Below are 18,935 nucleotides of genomic sequence, written 5' to 3'. Positions count from 1 at the left end.
GAGGGAGGCCTTTGCTGTGGTCTGGGCCCTGAAGAAGCTGAGGGCCTACTTGTTTGGCACTCACTTCACCATTCAGACAGACCATAAGCCCCTCTTGTGGCTAAATCAGATGAAGGGTGAAAACCCCAAACTGCTTAGGTGGTCCATTTCCCTACAGGGGATGGATTTTACAGTGGAGCATAGACCTGGTACTGATCACAGCAATGGTGATGGGCTCTCCAGGTATTTCCACTTAGAGCAAGAAGACTCACCTGGTCAAGGTTAGTTTATTGTCCCAAAGTTTGGGGGGGGTCATGTAGGAGAGTAGGGTCTGCAATCCTATGATCACCCAGATTTTTGCTTTTTGCTGCACTGGTTTACGACTTTCCCTGGCTGTGGGCCTGCTAATCAGACCCACAGCCTAGCTGTTCTCTCTATCCAAATTGTACTCAGGTACTGAATTGGCACTGGGCCCTCTCTAAGTCCCTGTACCCAGGGCTGAGGTACCCAGAAGTCTCCCAGGGGCTGAAGCATGTATTATGCCACCCCTGGGCTGACTATCTAAACTGACACAACTGGCTGCACGACAGCTGGGGCAAGGTGGTGTACTCACCCCTTGCTTTAGATATAGTATACCTATATCTAACCCTAAAATGGACACACAGATCTCCTATCAGTCACTCCTATGGCAGGCCTTAACAATCCTGAGGGCAGAGTGCTTGGAATCGTGTGAGATGGTGCTCTGGCATGAGCTGAGCCTGTCTGCGGCTTTCGGGATCCATCCCTTAGCCGTTTCCATGATATCGCATACCATATACTCTTAAGTGCATTATAATCCTCGCGGTTATATGCCAACTCTGGTATCGCTTTATCAAAACATGTCGAGTAAGGTGTCATACGAATTGGAATACTAACCCCTCGCCAATTCTGGCGACGGGGTTAGCATTCCACCCTTCTAGAGGGACACGACATGCATGTAACCTATAACCCGGTTAAAAGTCAGACAGAGCCTTAGCATCCACAAAATGGATGCTGCCACCGAGACACAAGTCTGCCCTCCTGCTGCTGGGAGTCCTCCCAGAGCAGGAGATAAGGACAAAGGGTTTCCTGCCAGGGGCGGTGCCAGCACCGTCCCAGACAGGGTTTTGTGTATTGTAGGTAGGCAGGGCTTTAGAGGAAGGTGACTGCACGTGGCACCCCGGTGCTCACTGTGCATAGGCTGGCTGGAACCAGTTCCAGGGTCACTCCAGACCCTGTGCTGGGGAAAAGCCCGCCAAGGAAGTGGGTGTAACCACCCCCCTCCTAGTCCCACCCCTAGGGCAGGACTTAGTCGCGTGCCAGCCCCTTTTTACAGGATAAAGGTAGGAACTGGCCCCCTTCCAAATCAGATCATCTTTGAATCCTGAAACTACTTTCCACGAAAGGAACTCAAGACTTCTTCCTAAGATTTCTCCCTTGTGACTAAGGAGTAGTCACCCTGCATCCGCAGGCACCATCTTAAGAACACTGCGGTCTGCTGCAAGTCTCTCCTCCGGATCAAGACTGCCCAGCTCGACGAGAACCGGCTTCCCTGGCACCTCTGACCTCTACCTACATCATCAGTCACGCTGAGATTCGTGGGTGTGACGAGACCTCGAGGGACTGGCCATCTTCAAGACTGCATGACTTCTGCACAGCAAGCCCGCCGAGTAATTTCCTGGTGAGTGCTTTGGGGTCCGAGAAGCCCCTGCCCTGAGCAGCTCCAGCACCGAAGAGCAGCCCCCCAGCCTCTCCACGATCGGCGTGGGGCCCTTCTGCTTTTTGCTGCTCACCGCGTTGTTTGGCTACTAGCCCGCTGGCTTGTGGCCTTCCGAACGACGCCCGACGACAACACTGCTGCTGGTCTGGTTGCTCCAGACTGGCCCTTGCTTCCCTCCATCGGAGAAGTACCCTGGACCCTCCTGGTCCGGCTAAGACGCCATTTTAGGTCCCCCGCGTGGGCCTTGCATTTGCCAAGACTTGTTGCCCAATCCTGGGTCCAGCGACGTCGACAGCAAGAACCTTCGTGGGACAGCTCGCACCTCCATCCTGGTCGCCGACAACGCCTCCTGGTCTGAGAGACTGCAGAGCCCAGCAGCGCCCACTCACCTGACTGCGGTGACTTCGCCCGGTGCCATCCTGGTGCCCACTTAATCACTGGCTAGTGATTCAAGAACTTGGTCCCCTCTGCTTTCAGGTTTTCTTCTTCCTTGATCCAGGCTTGGATCCATCGAACTTTCCTTCACTGGTCGCCTGCCAGCAACTTCCTTCTTCCAGGCTCCTGGTCCGGCAACGAGATTCCCGACGTCTTTTCAGACCTATGCAGCTGCAGCCCCTGGGCTACGTAACTTCGGCACTTCGGTGTCCCAGCATAGCCTCACTATCCTAGGGTCAGGATCCACTGTCGTTTTCTCCCTACCAGGTCGGGTTCGCCCGTGAACACTAACGTTGTGAAATCTAGCCTCCATAGACTTTGTCCCGCATCCCGCGTGAGAGTGCACACTCTGCACCCGAGTCCCCTAGGCCTCCTAGAAGTAATCTAACGATTCTATAGTCAAGTCCTAGCGATTCCAAAGCCTATTAGTACTGTACTTACCTGCTAGTAATTTCGCATTCCACTTTTAGAGTATATGGTTTTTCGTGCCCCTCGGGCATTTGTGTATAACGTGCTAACTTAAGTATTTTCATAAGAGTTTTGTTGTGTGCTTAGCACCCTGTCCTCATAAAGAGTACAGGGTTGTTGTGATTCTAATAAATACATTGTTTATTTTCATAACACTTGTGTGGTGTCCTTTCACTGGGTGTTCAAGGGGTAATGTGATGGTAAAACAGCTGGCTTAACACGCCCTCTAGAGTCTTAGCCTTAGACTGCTCGTATCCATGCTACTAGGATAGCTGGTCTATAAGGTTGACTTACAACCAATCATCAATAAGGGTTGTTTGGACTGATATATAGTGATCACTAGAATAGTGAACACTGCACATCAGGCCAACTTCTCACAGGGACTCATCAGGGTTGTCCTTTATCGCCACTCTTGTTCGCTCTGGCCCTCGAGCCCCTTGCCGCGTGGATCAGATGGGAGCCTTCGATGAAGGGTAATCGGTGGTCTCCTTCCTTTGAGGATCGTATTTCGCTTTACGCGGATGACATTCTTTTGTATTTGACATCGCCGCGAAAATCTCTGATGGTACTATGTGACGTTTTGGCCTCGTTCGGTAGAAACTCAGGCCTCATTATCAATTGGACGAAATCCTATTTATATGTTCTCTCAGGCGAGGTTCCCTCTCTCCCGCGTAACTGTCCCATTCAGATAGCTCACGCAGGGTTCAAATACCTGGGTATTTACATCTCCCTGGACCCGGCAACTCGTTATCAGCAAAATCTTCTCCCGCCCTTGTTGCGTCTGAAACAAGATGTCGCGAGCTGACGAAGGCTCCCACTTTCGCCTTTAGGTCGTGCCGCGCTCTTTAAAATGATGTCTTTACCTCGTTTTCTTTATGCTCTTCAGAATGCCTATGATATTGTCCCCGCTAGCTATTTCCGAGCGATTGAAGACCTTCAAAGACAGCTGATTTGGGACGGAAGACCGCGTATTTCTCTTGCTAAGCTGACGCTCCCGTGGTATGACTGGGGTATTGCCCTCCCGGATATAAAACGTTACTACTGGGCGTCCTATCTGGGAGCTATTAACCATGGCATATATGGCCCCACACCACACCCTGCTTTCGCTATGGATAGATGGCTACTTCCCGGTGGCAATTACTATAGGGCGCTGTATTCCAAGTCTGCCTTCGGGGTGCTGTCCGGCCCCACCAGGATAGCAGTGCGTTTGTGGCGAGATGCGACCAACGCAACGGGGTGGACTGATCGTCTGACTCAGGCGACCCAGCTCTTTTGTTCGGACAAGACTCTGGAATACCAAAGGGTTCGACAAGTGGGACCTCATCGGTATCAGTAAGGTCGGCGACCTCTGGGTTAAGGGGCAGGTAAAATCGTTTGACTCGTTACAGGAGAAGTTTGAATTGAATAGCACCGAATATTTCCGCTATGTACAGGTTCGACATGCCCTGCGCTCGGTCTTCAAGGCCAGGGAGGTGGTTCCGGAGTCATCTCCGCTTGAGGACAGGTTGTTAGATGGTTATGTGCCTGATAGCACCATCTCCCTCGTTTATAAAAAACTGATTAATGATAGAACAGACCTCCTCACATGTCTCCGAGAGCAATGGACCCGTGACGGCCTTGAACTGGATGGCGAAGACTGGCAGTCTGCGATCTCCTCTCCGAAGGAGGTCGCGATCCCAGCGCGACTCCGGTTGATCCAGCTTAAGATTCTGCATAGGGTTTACGTCACGGGCCCTCGTCTGATTCACATGGGTTTTTCTGAGGATGGGTTGTGTAAACGTGGTTGCGGGCAGGTGGGGACATTCCTCCACATTATTTGGGAATGTTGTGAAATCTCTGCCTACTGGAGTGAGGTGCATGATGTGATGGATGATGTTGTGGGGATTACTCTTCGGCCGGAAGCCAGGCGCTGTCTATTGTATATGTGGGAACCCACTGATCATAATGTAGCTCAGACGCAATGGGTAACCCTGGGGACCATGATTGCTAAAAGGGATATTGCCCAGTTATGGGGATCGCCGAGGGCGCCCACGGTTGCGACATGGAAGGAAAATATGGACTGGTGCATGTTCAGGGAAAAGACGGTATACCTAGCCCGTGGTAAACCCCGAAAATGAGTGTGGGGACCCTGGAATGAGTACCGCGGACATATATGCACACCACCTGTACTAGATATCCCAGATGTTCTGTTGTCTCCCTGAGCCTACCTACCAATATCATCTTGCATATGTTCCGTCATGGATTTCTCCCTTCTCCCCCCCCTTTCCTTTCCTTAACTGCATTGATTACGGACTGTGATGTGTTGTTTTTCCTTCCCCGTCTTGGAATCAGTACTGTAAATGATGTCTCCTTTTGCCTTGCTGTTTTGTGTTAAAAAAATTTCAATAAAAATAAATATATAAAAAAAACACTAGTCTGCAGGTCGTGGTGTATATACTACAAAGTTTACTACGATCTTATCTAGTTCCCGCTGGTGAAAGAAGAGTGAAAAATGTGAGAATGAAGAGAAAGCGCCTCACGGTAGTAACATCCGAGGGGGTTCCTGGCATGAAATTGCCAGTTTACCCACTTGTCATCATTGGTCGCTTACTCTTCGTGGTGACAAAAGAACAGAGAAAAACACCAAAGTAATTATAAAGGTGGAATACCAACTTCTACAAAGTGCCGTGTATATAAACAATCTAACTGTCCGCTCATCTATATAAAAAATAATGAAGTGAGTGTGTGCACCTAAAACCCCTGCAATGGCCAAAAGGCGAAAAATGGCCACCGCTGCTAAAAAGTGGAGCCACTTGCTGGCTGTAATAACTTTATTCTGCTGCTGCAAGTAGTCCAAGTTTAAAAATGGTTCATTTTATACCATGTTTGAATGATGCCGACATGTTTCATTGCTATTACTTCAGCAAATTTGTCAGGGCAAATTCGGGGTTCTGGATTCAAGTTTTGTTTTTCTCAGTTCACTCGACCTGTAGTAAGATTAAAAACACACACATACAACACAGCGGAAAGACAGTGTGAGTTATCAGTATATAACTGCCAGAATTTCAACCGGAACACACACACCGGCCCATGTGAGAAACATATATATAATATTACCTGATGGCTGCCCAATTGCTGCATACCAGCAACCATCAGTGGCTTTGAGCCGCTTGTCACAAGATCACGCGCTCACAGGCGGTGCAATTTGAATTAGTGCGACCTGCAACATAGAAAACGTACATCAATGCAACAGGGGCGCTGGTCGCCTGAATTCAGCTTCAGCCTGCTGTCCTTCATCCATTCGGCGACGGCCTTCATTCCCCTGTTGAGGTTGGCTTTGGCGGTGACAGGGTCTTCGGTGAGGGAGATGACCAGCTGGATGTCATCGGCGTAGGAGATGTTGTTGAGGCTGTGCTGACGGGAGACGTGGGCGTGTGGAGCCATGTAGATATTGAACAGCGTTGGGCTGAGAGATGATCCTTGAGGTACGCCGCAGATGATCTCGGTGGTCTTGGAGCGGAAGGGTGGGAGGCGGACGCTCTGGGTTCTGCCGGAGAGGAAGGATGTGGTCCAGGCCAGGGACTCCCCTTGGATTCCGGCATCGTGGAGGCGTGCTGTTAGGGTGCGGTGGCAGACCGTGTCGAAGGTGGCTGAAAGGTCCAGAAGGATGAGGGCGGCTTTTTCTCCTTTGTCCATCAGGGTCCTGATGTCGTCGGTGGCGGCGATGAGGGCGGTTTCGGTGCTGTGCTTGCTGCGGAAGCCGGACTTGGATTGGTCCAGGATGTTGTTGTCTTCGAGGTATCGGGTCAGTTGTCTGTTGACAATTTTCTCTGTGACTTTCGCCAGGAACGGGAGCAGGGAGATGGGCCGGAAATTCTTGAGGTCTTTGGGGTCCGCCTTGGTTTCTTCAGTAAGGCGTTGATCTCTGCGTGCTTCCAGCTTTCCGGGAAGGTTGCTGTCTCGAAGGAGATGTTGATCGTTTTCCGGAGGTGGGGGGCGATGGCTGTGCTGGCTATGTTGAAGACGTGGTGAAGGCATGGGTCAGACGGGGATCCAGAGTGGATGGAGTTCATGGTCTTGATTGTGTCTTTGTCGCTGACGTTGGACCAGGCGGTCAGGAGGCTGGTACGGATGTTGGTCGCAGGGGTGGTGGGCTCGGCGGTGGATGTGGGGGTCGTGGCGTTGAAGCTGTTGTGGATGTCGGCGATCTTGCGGTGGAAGAAGGTGGCCAGCGAGTCGCACAGGTCTTGAGAAGGGGGAATGTCGTTGGTGTTGGAGCTGAGGTTGGAGAGTTCTTTCACGATGCTTAAGAGCTCTTTGCTGTTGTGTGCGTTGTTGTTCAGTCGGTCTTGAAAGCGGTCCTCTTGGCGGTCCTAATGAGTTGGTGGTGTCTACCGGTGGCGATCTTGTGGGCCGTATAGCTGTTTGGTGTTCGTTCGCGGAGCCAGTTCTTCTCCAGCTTTCGACAGGTGCGCTTGGAGGCCTGGAGGTCTTCGGTGAACCATGTAACTTTTTTGCTGGAGTGGTTGGCGGCGGGGGTCCTGAGTGGAGCGAGGGTGTCGGCACAGTCGTTGATCCACTGTTTGAGGTTGAGGGCAGTGGGTTCAGGGGGTGGTCTCAGGGCGAGGGTGGTGGTCAGTTGGTCTTCGGTGACCTTGCCCCAGCAGCGGCGTGGTATCTGTTGGGTGCAGTGGTGCGTGGTGGGTTTCCTGAAGGTGAAGTGGATGCATCTGTGGTCGGTCCAGTGGGGTTCGGTGGTGTGGTTGAAGGAGACATGGGGATTTGCGGAGAAGATGAGATCAAGCGTGTGTCCAGCGGCGTGGGTGGGTGTTGTTACGAGCTGTCTGAGTCCGAGGTTGGCAAGGTTGGCGATTAGGGTGGTGGTGTTATCATCGTTGTTGTCCTCAAGATGGAAGTTCAGGTCCCCGAGGAGGATGTAGTCCGTAGAGGCGAGGGCGTGGGTGCTGATGAGGTCGGCGAAGGAGTCGCTGAACTGTGGTCAGGGTCCGGGTGGTCTGTAGACGAGGGTTCCTCTGAGGGTGGTGTTGGGGTCGGTGTGTATCTGGAAGTGCAGGTACTCGGCGGTGTTGAGGGTGTCATCGGTGTTGGTAGAGACTCTGATGGTGTTCGTGTGGACGATGGCGATACCCCCTCCCACTCCGTTGGTGCTGTCTCTGCGGGAGATCTTGTAGCCATCTGGGGTGGCTATGGCGATGTCTGGTGCTGAGGTGGTGTTCAGCCAGGTCTCCGTCAGGAAGGCAACGTCGGGGGTTGTTGAGTCGAGGAGGTTCCAGAGTTCGATGGCGTGTTTGCGAGCGGAGCGGGCGTTGAGGAGGATGCATTGGAGGTGGTTGGGATCTTTGCTTGACAGTTTGGCGGGCTGGATGCTGGTGAAGATGCAGTTCCGGCAGGTGAAGGGCCCGAGGGTGCGCTTCGGTGTGGCCCGGTAGCAGGCGTGTTCTCGTCCGGGGTTGAGTGCATGGAGGGTGCTGGCGTCGTAGTGCAGTCGGGTGCAGAGAGAGGTGTCTCCGGGGGCCAGGGGTTCTGGAACAGGGTGCGGTCCAGGCTCGGACGGGCGCAGATGGGATTGCCTTCGGCACGCCAGCGGCACGGCTGCGCAGCGGCTGCCATAAGAAGGGGAGGTGGGAGGGAGGAGCAGCTGGGTGGGGGAGTGGAGCAATGAGGGCGGGGCCGCAGGGGATGCAGCGGCGGGGATCGGAGAGGGAACGGGCACAGAGGGAGGAAACAAGCACAGGCAAAGGCAGGGAACAAGTGGCACAAGGCAAATACAGTCACAAAGCAATACAAAAAGCAATACCCAAAACAGCGCTCACAGGCAAAATGCGAGCGGGCACAGAGCAATGGGGGCGGTGGCGCAGGGGACGCAGAGGCAGGGATCGGCGAGGGAACGGGCACAGATGGAGGAAACAAGCACAGGCAAAGGCAGGGAACAAGTGGCACAAGGCAAATACTGTCACAAAGCAATACAAAAAACAGCGGCCACAGGCAAAATGCGAGCGGGCACAGAGCAATGGGGGCGGGGCCGCAGGGGATGCAGCGGCAGGGAGCGGGATCGGCGAGGAAACGGGCACAGAGGGAGGAAACAAGCACAGGCAAAGTCAGGGAACACGTGCACAAGGCAAATACAGTCACAAAGCAATACAAAAGGCAATCAAAAAACAGTGGTCACAGGCAAAAAGCGAGCGGGCACAGAGCAAACCTAAGGCCTAACACTGGCCACCAGGGATGAGGCGCAGGTGGTAGCCTGCGGGTGGAGGTGGGCCTCGAACAACCTCAGAAGCAGCGGCTGGTCACAGGAGCACGGCAGTCAGGTGGAGTTGCGCAGCATGGGGAGCGACCTGCCTGGAAACAGGGTTAAGGGTCACTAGTTCACTGAATAAGGTCCTACTGGTTCAAACGAGTTCCGCTAGCAAGTCTAGAAAAAAGTTTAAATCGCACTGTGCAAGCATGGAGGACAACAGACTTGGGTGCTGCTGAGTTGTGTGAATGGGAGGTTTTTTTTGGGGGGGGGAGGTTTTAGGGATTTTTGTGGAACGTGTTCCATCTTTCAAACGGCTCAGGAGGTGAATTCAACAGGTGGGCTTCAACAAAGAAGATGTTACAGAAGGCTATGCTAGTCAATGTTCAGTTAGCAAGTAGGTCTAGGTGGACGCAAGGGTACTGACTGCTGCTCATTTGTGGACTTTTTCTGGAATGTTTGTGGGGCAGGTCTTGTACAAGTCTTTGGGCACCACTACGCCTTTCAAGGATATCCTTTGCTTCTCTAAGTCAGTGGGTTTCTCTGATTATCTTCTAGACTGACTGACATATTTTCTTTCCTGAACCATCTTGATGTGTTTTCTTGATTTTTCTGGCACTTTAGAAGTATTTTAAGAAAGGGTGGACTCCAGTTTGTACACAAATTCAGCCCTGATGACAGACAATATTCTGGTTGCCTTGTTTAACATCGACAGAAGGTATTTCTTTAAAAAACTATTTTAGTTGTACACAGGCAACGCCAGTGATGTGGATATTTAAAAATTCTTGCATGGATTGGGAGATCCTGGACTCAAACTGAACATCACTAATGCAGCTGACTCCCGGTTTTCTCTGCTGACTTGCCCAGTTATTGGGTCAATAGTTGGTTTTGGTGTGGCCATACCAGGTTAGATAGACCACATTGTCTAGCGGTGAGCTCTCATGTCATACACAAAGGAGAGAAAATGAGAAATGTTTCTGAGAGATTGTTGCGGAAATTCTCTGAAAGTTTGTTAAAGTTTTACAGTAGTGGGTTTTGTGGTGAGGGGAAGTGCAAACTGTTTGGGTCAGACTAATCAATAACAGGTAATATATCTGAAAATACCTAATACACAAAATGTGAAAACACAAAAATCAAAACTTTGCAAATGTAATGGCTTTATGGCTAGGTTAAGGTGAGTATCAATGATAATTAACAAAGGGGCGGCAAATGCTAGAAGCTGGTGGGGGGACAAGCAAAAGAAGAACTAAAGAGATTTAATTATGAGTTAGATAAAGGGGGTGAGTAGACACAATGGGGAAGAATGAGGACAGAGAGAGATCACTGCCCTCATGTAACACGCATAGGAAGAGCCAATAGGGCTTGCCTATGCAAGAGCTATGTGCTTTGCCAATATGTTTAAACCACGTTGTACACCAGATGGGCTGCTGTTCAGCATGGCTAAACATTGACAGAGAAGAGTCACATGAAGAGTCGAGTGAAATGGTGAAGAGCTGAGTAGAGTAGGGTGTTGCAGACTGGATTGACAGAGTGTTGTGTACTGGAGTGGCATAGCATGAGTTGTGTAGAGTGGCATAGAGTGGACTGGTGTAGAGTGCATTGGCGTAGAGTGTTGCAGAGTATAGTGCAGTAGAGTAGAGTGCAGGGGAGTAGAGTGCAGGGGAGTAGAGTGCAGGGGAGTAGAGTGCAGGGGAGTAGAGTGCAGCAGAGTAGAGTGCAGGGGAGTAGAGTGCAGGGGAGTAGAGTGCAGCGGAGTAGAGTGCAGCGGAGTAGAGTGCAGCGGAGTAGAGTGCAGCGGAGTAGAGTGCAGCGGAGTAGAGTGCAGCGGAGTAGAGTGCAGCGGAGTGGAGTGTCAAAGAAAGTTAAATAAGAAGACAGCGCCTGACATTTGAATACAGTAAACACGGTTTAGGCAACGGGAAGAACAACATGGAGAGCCTAAAGCAAATAAAGCCAGCAAACAGAAAGCCAGAAAAAGTGAGTTACAAACCACAAAGCCAATGTTAATCAATGGGCGGAATGCATTCCTAGGTCAACTTTCTTAAACTCCTGAAGATGTTTTTAGCAAACCAGACAGCTGCTCAGGTGGGCTGTGACCAAAAAAACAGGTGACAGCCAAAGGAAAGCAGGTACATGTGAGCTGTGCTGCAGAACATGAGAGGTGGAGTAAGCATAGTTGGCGTCCCACCCATATGTATGCAGTGCCTAGGCTGTGGGATGTTCAAAAGGTTTAGGGGCAGTCAGATCGGTGTTTTTAATTTTCCTAGTCCCCTTGTACTGCTCATGTCTCTACCAACCTCGAACACCATTGTAAAGCTAAGGGTAGATTTCTAGTTTTAAATGGAGCAGGAAGGGTCCTTGTGTACACATTCCCTGGTCAACTTTAGTTCCTGTAGGCCAGCCTGTGATCTGAGAGAAGTAAAACCTTATCATAAGGATTTGACCAAGGGAAAAGCTACACAACTACACAAAAGTAGGGACTGAATGTCAACCCCCTACATCGATGGCCTGCTTCGTCCAATTACTCAAGACCAAGCCACAGTCGCTGGTTTTATAGAGTTCGTCTGATTCCAATTTACAAAATCTGATTGACAGTTCACGGTGGTAGCCATGAGGATGCACCATACCTGAACAAAATGCACTTTTAAATGACTGAGGTTTGCTGCCTACTTTGAATAAGATTGATTAACAGCAGCCCATTTCCACTGTTTACAGATGTAAACTAGCACCCTTTGAATTATTAATAGTTGACTTAACTTTGAAAAGCTTGGTACATCCATGTAGAGAAAGACGGATAACACAGGAATGATACTTTGGCTGCCTCCTGATAAGGTAGGCAGCATATCTTAAAACAGAGCACAAGAAATTGCTGATACTGTCGCATCTAAAACCTGAAGAAAGGATTCTGATAAACTACCTGGCAAGCAGAAACCTCATTTGTTCAGCCAGATCCAGAGTCAAGATTTCCAGGGTGCAGCCATGAGATTTTTGTGTCTCCCAAACTGACCTGATCGGAAGTCTGTGATTGCCACCCAATAGCACTGACTTGTACTTACACTCTATGCCCTTTTGTAAGGGCAGCGGTCTAATAAAGTTTCCCCATTAAAAATGTCTCAAACCTATGTAAAATGACCAGTGGGGGTTCGCATCATAGCTTCTTTAGTGTTTGTAAACAAAAATTTCACAAACCCTGCTCGAACACCTTCTTGCATAATAACTAGAAGCAACATATTCACAAAACGTTCTCATTCCATATTTCTTGAGCAGAATGTAGACTTACCATTAGAATGTTGCAGTCACAGTTTATAATGGTGTAAACATGTTGTGCATAAATATGATGTGCCTGTGCATTCACCCGCAACAGGGCGCTTCTTAGTCTGGCATGCTTAACTTGGTGATCACATTAAACTGGTACAGTGTGCATTTGTTAAAGTAAATAGGTGAACAGCTCATACGGAGACAAACGCTGCATAACCCTATTAAATATGTAAACAAGTAAATAGCTATTAGTAGAACAAGGAACATCACACACTTTCCAAAATGTATGTGTGCTATAAGAGTATTTTAATGTAAATGCGATGGCAACTAGCTCTGTCTGTTTTTTAAAATGTATTGTTTTAAAGTTTGGCCTTTGCTATCTAACCAGACTTTTTTTTTTAAATAAACATAAACATACACTATATAGATAGAGGGGCTTTGGGTCAGATCGTTTCACCCATAAGTCTGGTAAATGGCCGCTCACATTTTGCTTCCGCCCACATCAATTAGTATGGAGCAATGGGTCAGTCCACTTTACCCATTGATTCTCTTCACCTATAAAGACTGCACAAATATTGGGCATATTGTTCTCATCGCTTAAAAATAGTTCCTTTATGTTCAATGATAAAGCTGCTTTAAAGTGTGCTTTTTTTATTTCACTTTTTGTCAATTAACTTAAAAAAATAAACAGCTATTCATTTTGCCTGAATCGTGGGTGCCCTGATAAATGGCGATTCATTTTCGTTTCTTTGTTAAAAGTTATAGAGTATTTAAGTAACATTGTAGATACATGCGATTTAGTTGCTTGGCTAGCTGACGGTTTCTTCTTGTGTCCACCACAAATAATAATCGTTGTAATAAAATGCATGCCACTACCCAAATGTACGCTATTTAAGACAAATAGTAAAACTGCTGAATTCGTAAATGCTATTTAAATGCATGTATAGGGCAGCCATGTTTAGGTGGCGGCATATTTTTTTATCATGTATTTTTACGACGTTTTTGTAATTAAAAAGAAATAATAATCGCTCAGCTCGACAAGGCTTTGCCAATAGTAACACTCAGATGAGCATTCCAAAATGTCAACTGCCAACTGTCATTTTACAGGCACACGAGAGGAGGGCCATGGAATTAATGTTGTTTCATCGCCATCCGCCCTGGATGTCATTTAATTCAGTTTGGTTGGATGGGATGGGGATTCTCTAGTGAACATGAGCTACAGACTCTGGTTCTATGAACCAGATTACCAAAAGTGAATTAAGTGATGGTACAAGGTATTACCATTCGGAATCACACAGACTCCCTATAAGAGAATGTTGGGGATAAAAAGCTGCCTTGAACATTACTTTTCTATACGCGCACACTTACACATTTGCACAACGTGCTCTAGTCTAGCGCAAATCTGAGAAGATGAACTGCGAGTGAGATCTGCCTCGGAGTTTAGGTTTCACCTTCTAGTTGTAGATTTTAAATTAATACGCACAGAATGTTCAAGTATAAAATGGAACAAATATGAAAGCATTACCTCTAGCACAAATATCATTAGCAGCTATTTGCAAAAATACTAGATAAGCTTAAACTTTACTTTAATTGATGACGTTTTTAGAAGTTCATCAAGCCTTTTGAGGTTGGGCATGTATCATAATATGCTGGGAGTGATTCTTCGCCAAGATTGCACAGTCAATTTCCAACCATCACATTCTTAAGGGAACATATTCAGGTTAAAGCAAGCATGTTGAATTACTTAACTCTAGTAATTTTCCTTATGGAGTATACAGACCTGTACGTTGTTGTTTTTAGTATTTTAAACTTTGACTGGACATCAAATTAATCTGCCTCTCCCTGCACCCACAAAGAGAGCCTTTTTTAGCGACAAGGACTATATACTGGAAGTTGTCAAACGATTGTCCAGAAAATGATCAGGGTTCAATGGGATCTCTTATGCTGTTGGTTTTACGGCATCTATATTTGTCAGATGTTTCTAAACTGACTCTTGAGGAAGGAGTCGGCAAGACCGTGAAAGGTAATGCTCTGCACCTCCACAACATTTTATTTTCAGGCACACCTGTAAGGTTTCATATCCTTTTTAAAGCTGCAATGTCAAGACCCCTTAAAAAAATCACCTGTGGCCTAAAAACTAAACAAGCATCATCTAACTCCCAGTTTGTCCGAAGTAATGGAAAAGTCTACCTCATTTACAATTCTCCTTGCAATCAACCATTCCTCAATGTTGTGCAGTCAAGCACAGATCTGCAGACATTGAGTCTGCTCTAACGTGCATACTGAAAGGCATTCAATGGATCACAGATGAAAGTCAAGTAACCCAAATTTGATCCTTTTAACGCTATCAACTGGGCTTTATAAATAAATAAATACTGTGATAGGGGTAATTGAAGAAATCAAGTCGAAGGCGAAATTGAAAAACGTAGAAGCTTTAATCTTCAAATTGTAGGACCCACGACCAAGAACGCGTCTGGATGCTTCTGAGAACACAGCTGAACTGCCGGAGCAGAGCGGACGTTCCTAGAACCATACAGGCAGTTCGAAAGAACAAAGAACACATATCCAATAAATATAGCAGACCACAGACACTCTGCAGGAAACCCTGGAGATGGTTACACAAGTCCCACTCATTCCTTAGTAGTACCATTTGAAGAATGAAATGAGGATCCTCCTTTGCCTTTCAAGTGCCCAGGGCTCTACCCGTCACCATTCATGTTAGTCTAAATCCACGTCTCAACATAACCTGATACTGCAAGGCCACCTTACACTTAGCCAGAAATGTTAAACAGCTTGACTTCGGCTTGCAGCGTCCACCTACTTCAATAGAATGAACAGACTGGCAAAGCTATAAATACCAAGCTGGAGAGCATCGAGCTACCTTCTCCTCACTGTACCTCTGCTGAATATTCATAGATTCTTCACAAAACCATCCACACTCCACAACTGCAGAGCCAAATGCAGTGAATTTCAATGCGATGCATTCAAATGGATCACATTTACCTAGTCAGTGGTTATTCTGACTATCTAGCTTGTATCGGGCTCTCCTGGACCTAGTAAGGTCAGCCCTGATTTGAACAATCTCTGGATAATGCCTACAATTTGCCGGAGTCAATATATACAACTAGTGCAGTCTAACTCCACCAGACAATTATTAAATTCAATACTGTGAAGGATCAGGTGCAGGGTGCAGAAAACTAAGGAGTTCCTCTATGAACCAAGAGTCCAATTTAATTTGAACAGTTTCCTTTCCCGGTCCTTCCTCCTGTTTCTCTGACTCTTAGCTGGTAATAGGAGCCTCTTGAGGGGCTAGTGCGCAATAAGGTGTCAACCCTGCGGTGTTACTGCAGGTCAAAGCATACAAAATACCACTTCCACTAACCCTGAGTTTTGGTTAATCAACGACTCAGAGTTTCACCCTTGACACAGGTCTTTTCTGAGCCATGGGAAAGTCAGATATGGAAATTTGAAGAAATTCCAACTAGGATGATATATGTACTAGTGTAAATGATCACACAGATGTTCTGATAATCACTCGCCAACAACCCCCCCCCGTACCCCCCCCCCCGCCATGAAAATAATTCTCGCTGCAGGGACAAAAGTGCAGTAAAAATGTCCTGTGCGGAGGACGTAGCACAACTTCGGTCAAGTTGGCAGCTGTAAAGATATGACCAAACATGAGCCTCGTTTCTCACACTAGGAAATCATAATGGTGCATTTAATATCTCATTGTACTGTGATGAGTAGAGTGTAGGTCATCCAGCAATGCAAGTTTTCACAAACACCCCAATGACGCCATGAATTAAAAGATTCATTATATGACCACATCTGTAGCAGCAACACCATCTCTCATGCAACACTTGATTGAGCGATAAAGACACGCATTTCAACTCACGTTGTATGAGCCGCTTCTGGTTTTTGGGGTACCATCGTTATTTTCAAATCTTTTCTTCTTTTTCCTATGGATTAAAAATGATAATTGAAAATAGAACATCATGTATTGTGATATAAAGGGTCAATCCTCTTCCAATATTAATTTCTATTAAAAAAGGCATTCTTAAATCAAACCGTTGGCAAAGTCACTGAATACCCTGTGCTTCATTTATTCTGATTTGTTTCCTATAAAAGACAATACTATTCCCAAAAAGTGTATTTGTCAAATGGGAAGAAACGATATCGTGATTGGTTCAGAATATGGCTCCAGTATTTACCAAGAATTGACAGAGCCAAGAAATGTTTTGGTTGGGACTTATTAAAAAGCAACTTTTGTGGACTGAGCACAGAGCTCTGTGTAAGATTATGATTGTGTAAGAAAATATATTGTTAAATAACAGAAGTATTAAAAATAATGAATGTGCCCCACGGAAAGATCTAAGCCATTGTAAGCGAAGTGCTAAAAGTCACTGTACAAGGCCAACAAAGATGCAACGATTTTAAAGCTAGTCATTATAAGCATCAGTAACCAAGCTGTGAGTATGGTGAAGCAGAGGCAGGTAAAAGGTAATTTTGAGCATGCCTCCTTGAACTAAGTGTACTCCACGTTCATGCAGCTGTGCACACACAGTGAATGAACTCCCAATTCACACAAGATGATGGACGGAATGTTGCACAATGGCAAAACATTCACCCCCAGTCACAGATCTGGGTTTAATCCATTGTTATTTTACTCACCAAGCCACCCCAGTTCAGACATGGTCATATGCAAATCAGTCTTGACCCTGTGCCTCATGGGAACAGTCCAGCTCAAACTGCCAAGCCATGTCTTCACTGGACCGGAATCCTAGGACCGGTTTCTGGCTATCAGCCATCTTCAGCCAGGATAGCTTGACTCCAGTGGCGTAGTGAGCACGGGACCCACGTCTGGGCATACCCTTCCTAAATAGGGTGAACAGCAAAACACACATTCTGTCCATCAACTGTTGTTTTTGCATTTGTCACCCCGAGTGGGACGGGTATGCTCAGACGTGAGTCCCGTGCTCTCCACGCCACTGGAGTCAAGCTATCCTGGCTGAAGACGGCTGATAGCCAGAAACCGGTCCTAGGATGCTTGATTCCGGTCCAGGGAAGACATGGCTTAGCAGTTCGGGCTGGACTGTTCCCATTAAGCACAGGGTCAAGGCTGATTTGCATATGGCCATGTCTGAACTGGGGTGGTGTGGTGAGCGAAATAACAATGGATTTAGACCCAGATCACTGTACTGGGGTGAATGTATGACATTGTTCTGCATTCTGTCCATCAACTGTTGTTTTTGCATTTGAACTCACAATTCATCACATCACACTACTTTTAGCCACACCACACACCTTACTATACAACCCCGCACCAAAACTTAAACCAGTAACTGGAAGAGGAGACATAAATTAGACAGGGTCCTAAAACAAAAACATTAGAGTTTATTTATATTCTTGGTAAGTCACATTCATTAAAAATCACAAAGAACTGACTGGTTCCACTGCCCAGGTCGTCTCAAGGTCATCTAAGACCACTAGTAAGCAAAATATTATGTGAGGGTAATGACAGTCTCAAACAATCATGTAAGCATGGTGCCTTGCATCTGAAAATGGGTTTGCATAAACTCCTGAGAACATCATTCATCATTTGTTCTGCCTTATGCAGTGTGGTGCCTGAGTCGAGAGACACCATCATTAGGGGGCATTATATTCAACATTGGTCATAAAGACCATTTGGACACGGCCCAAATTCATTACCAAAAAACAACAACAAAGTAAATACTTTGAAACACCACATCCAGGGGCACACATCAGCCTGGAGGCGGAGGAGTCCTAAAAGACAGATACTTTAAGACTTCGAGCCCTTGGATGAGGAGACGCAATGGCTTGTGGGTTCCTCGAGACAGAGTTCAAATAACAGGTAGCCTTTTCCTTGTTGGCGGCTACTGAGATCTGGGTTGCTGGCAAAAAAGTTAAGAGCGTGGGAAAAAGCACTTTTTTATAAAAAGATGGCAACACATTGAAATTTCTTGCTGACAAGACCGTAATACTGTGAATTGGGATCTGCGCATACACGTGTGACGTGTGCAAAATGATTTGTGATGAAGACCAAGGTTCCAGAATATGGATGTATTCAAACAGGTGTAGCCTCTTGTCTTCCCACAAGGCGAGATGGCTGGCATGCTGGATTAAAGTGTGTCAGCAGGACAGTGTGTCCACCGGTCACCATATTCCATGAACCTAACAAAGAACCACAGTGGATGCCTCCACCGAGACGTCAATGACCTAAATCAAGAAAGGAAAACAAAAAGGCAACTGCACAAGCGTGGCTGTAATGTATATTGGGGTCTTCATTACAAACAAAGCCCACGTTAAAGGGCCGACTAGACAGATTTCAATATATTTAAATTAACATGGTGCCGGTCACCAAGCTAGAAGGGTCTAAGGAATATATAGTTCATTCAAAAAGGGAGCGGACCCTCATCAGCACAACCAATCTGGACCTTCGGGCTCTCAGAAATTCTAGAGCTGGTTTATTACTGGAGCTCACTGGCATATAGTTCTGCTCTATGCGAGATCTAGGGGTGCTCTCACCTCTCACAGTGAACAAGCCAATCAAAAAAATGAGGCAATCCGTGTGTGACAACCGCCACAATGTACCGGTATAAAACAAGCCGGTGCTGGTCTTCAAGTTGCTGTGGTTCATTACTGGAGAAGAGGCAGGCCTAAATGCAAGCACTGTAGCTGGACTAAGAGTGTGTGTGTCCACCTAAGCCATTCTTATGTACTGGGTTGGCTCCCCTGTAGCTGTGACCCACAATGTATCGTTCATTTGCTGCCTTCTTAGGGAAACTCCTCCATCTGCAG

General features: G+C 47.2%; 1 protein-coding gene across 4 annotated transcripts in view; it reads right to left on the bottom strand.

The window, feature by feature from the left end:
• The window catches only part of MAP2K3 (mitogen-activated protein kinase kinase 3), a 470,125-nt gene that overhangs the window by 229,431 nt on the left and 221,759 nt on the right, over positions 1-18,935 (bottom strand). For all 4 annotated transcript variants that reach the window (XM_078665238.1, XM_078665237.1, XM_078665239.1 and 1 more), the window contains one exon: positions 16,012-16,075. In XM_078665238.1, coding sequence (XP_078521364.1) covers positions 16,012-16,075 — 64 coding nt within the window. The remainder of the gene's footprint in view (positions 1-16,011; positions 16,076-18,935) is intronic.

This window comes from Lissotriton helveticus, chromosome 10 (assembly GCF_964261635.1).
Source record: "Lissotriton helveticus chromosome 10, aLisHel1.1, whole genome shotgun sequence".
Lineage (NCBI taxonomy): Eukaryota > Metazoa > Chordata > Amphibia > Caudata > Salamandridae > Lissotriton > Lissotriton helveticus.
This window is presented reverse-complemented; position numbering and strand designations above follow the sequence as displayed.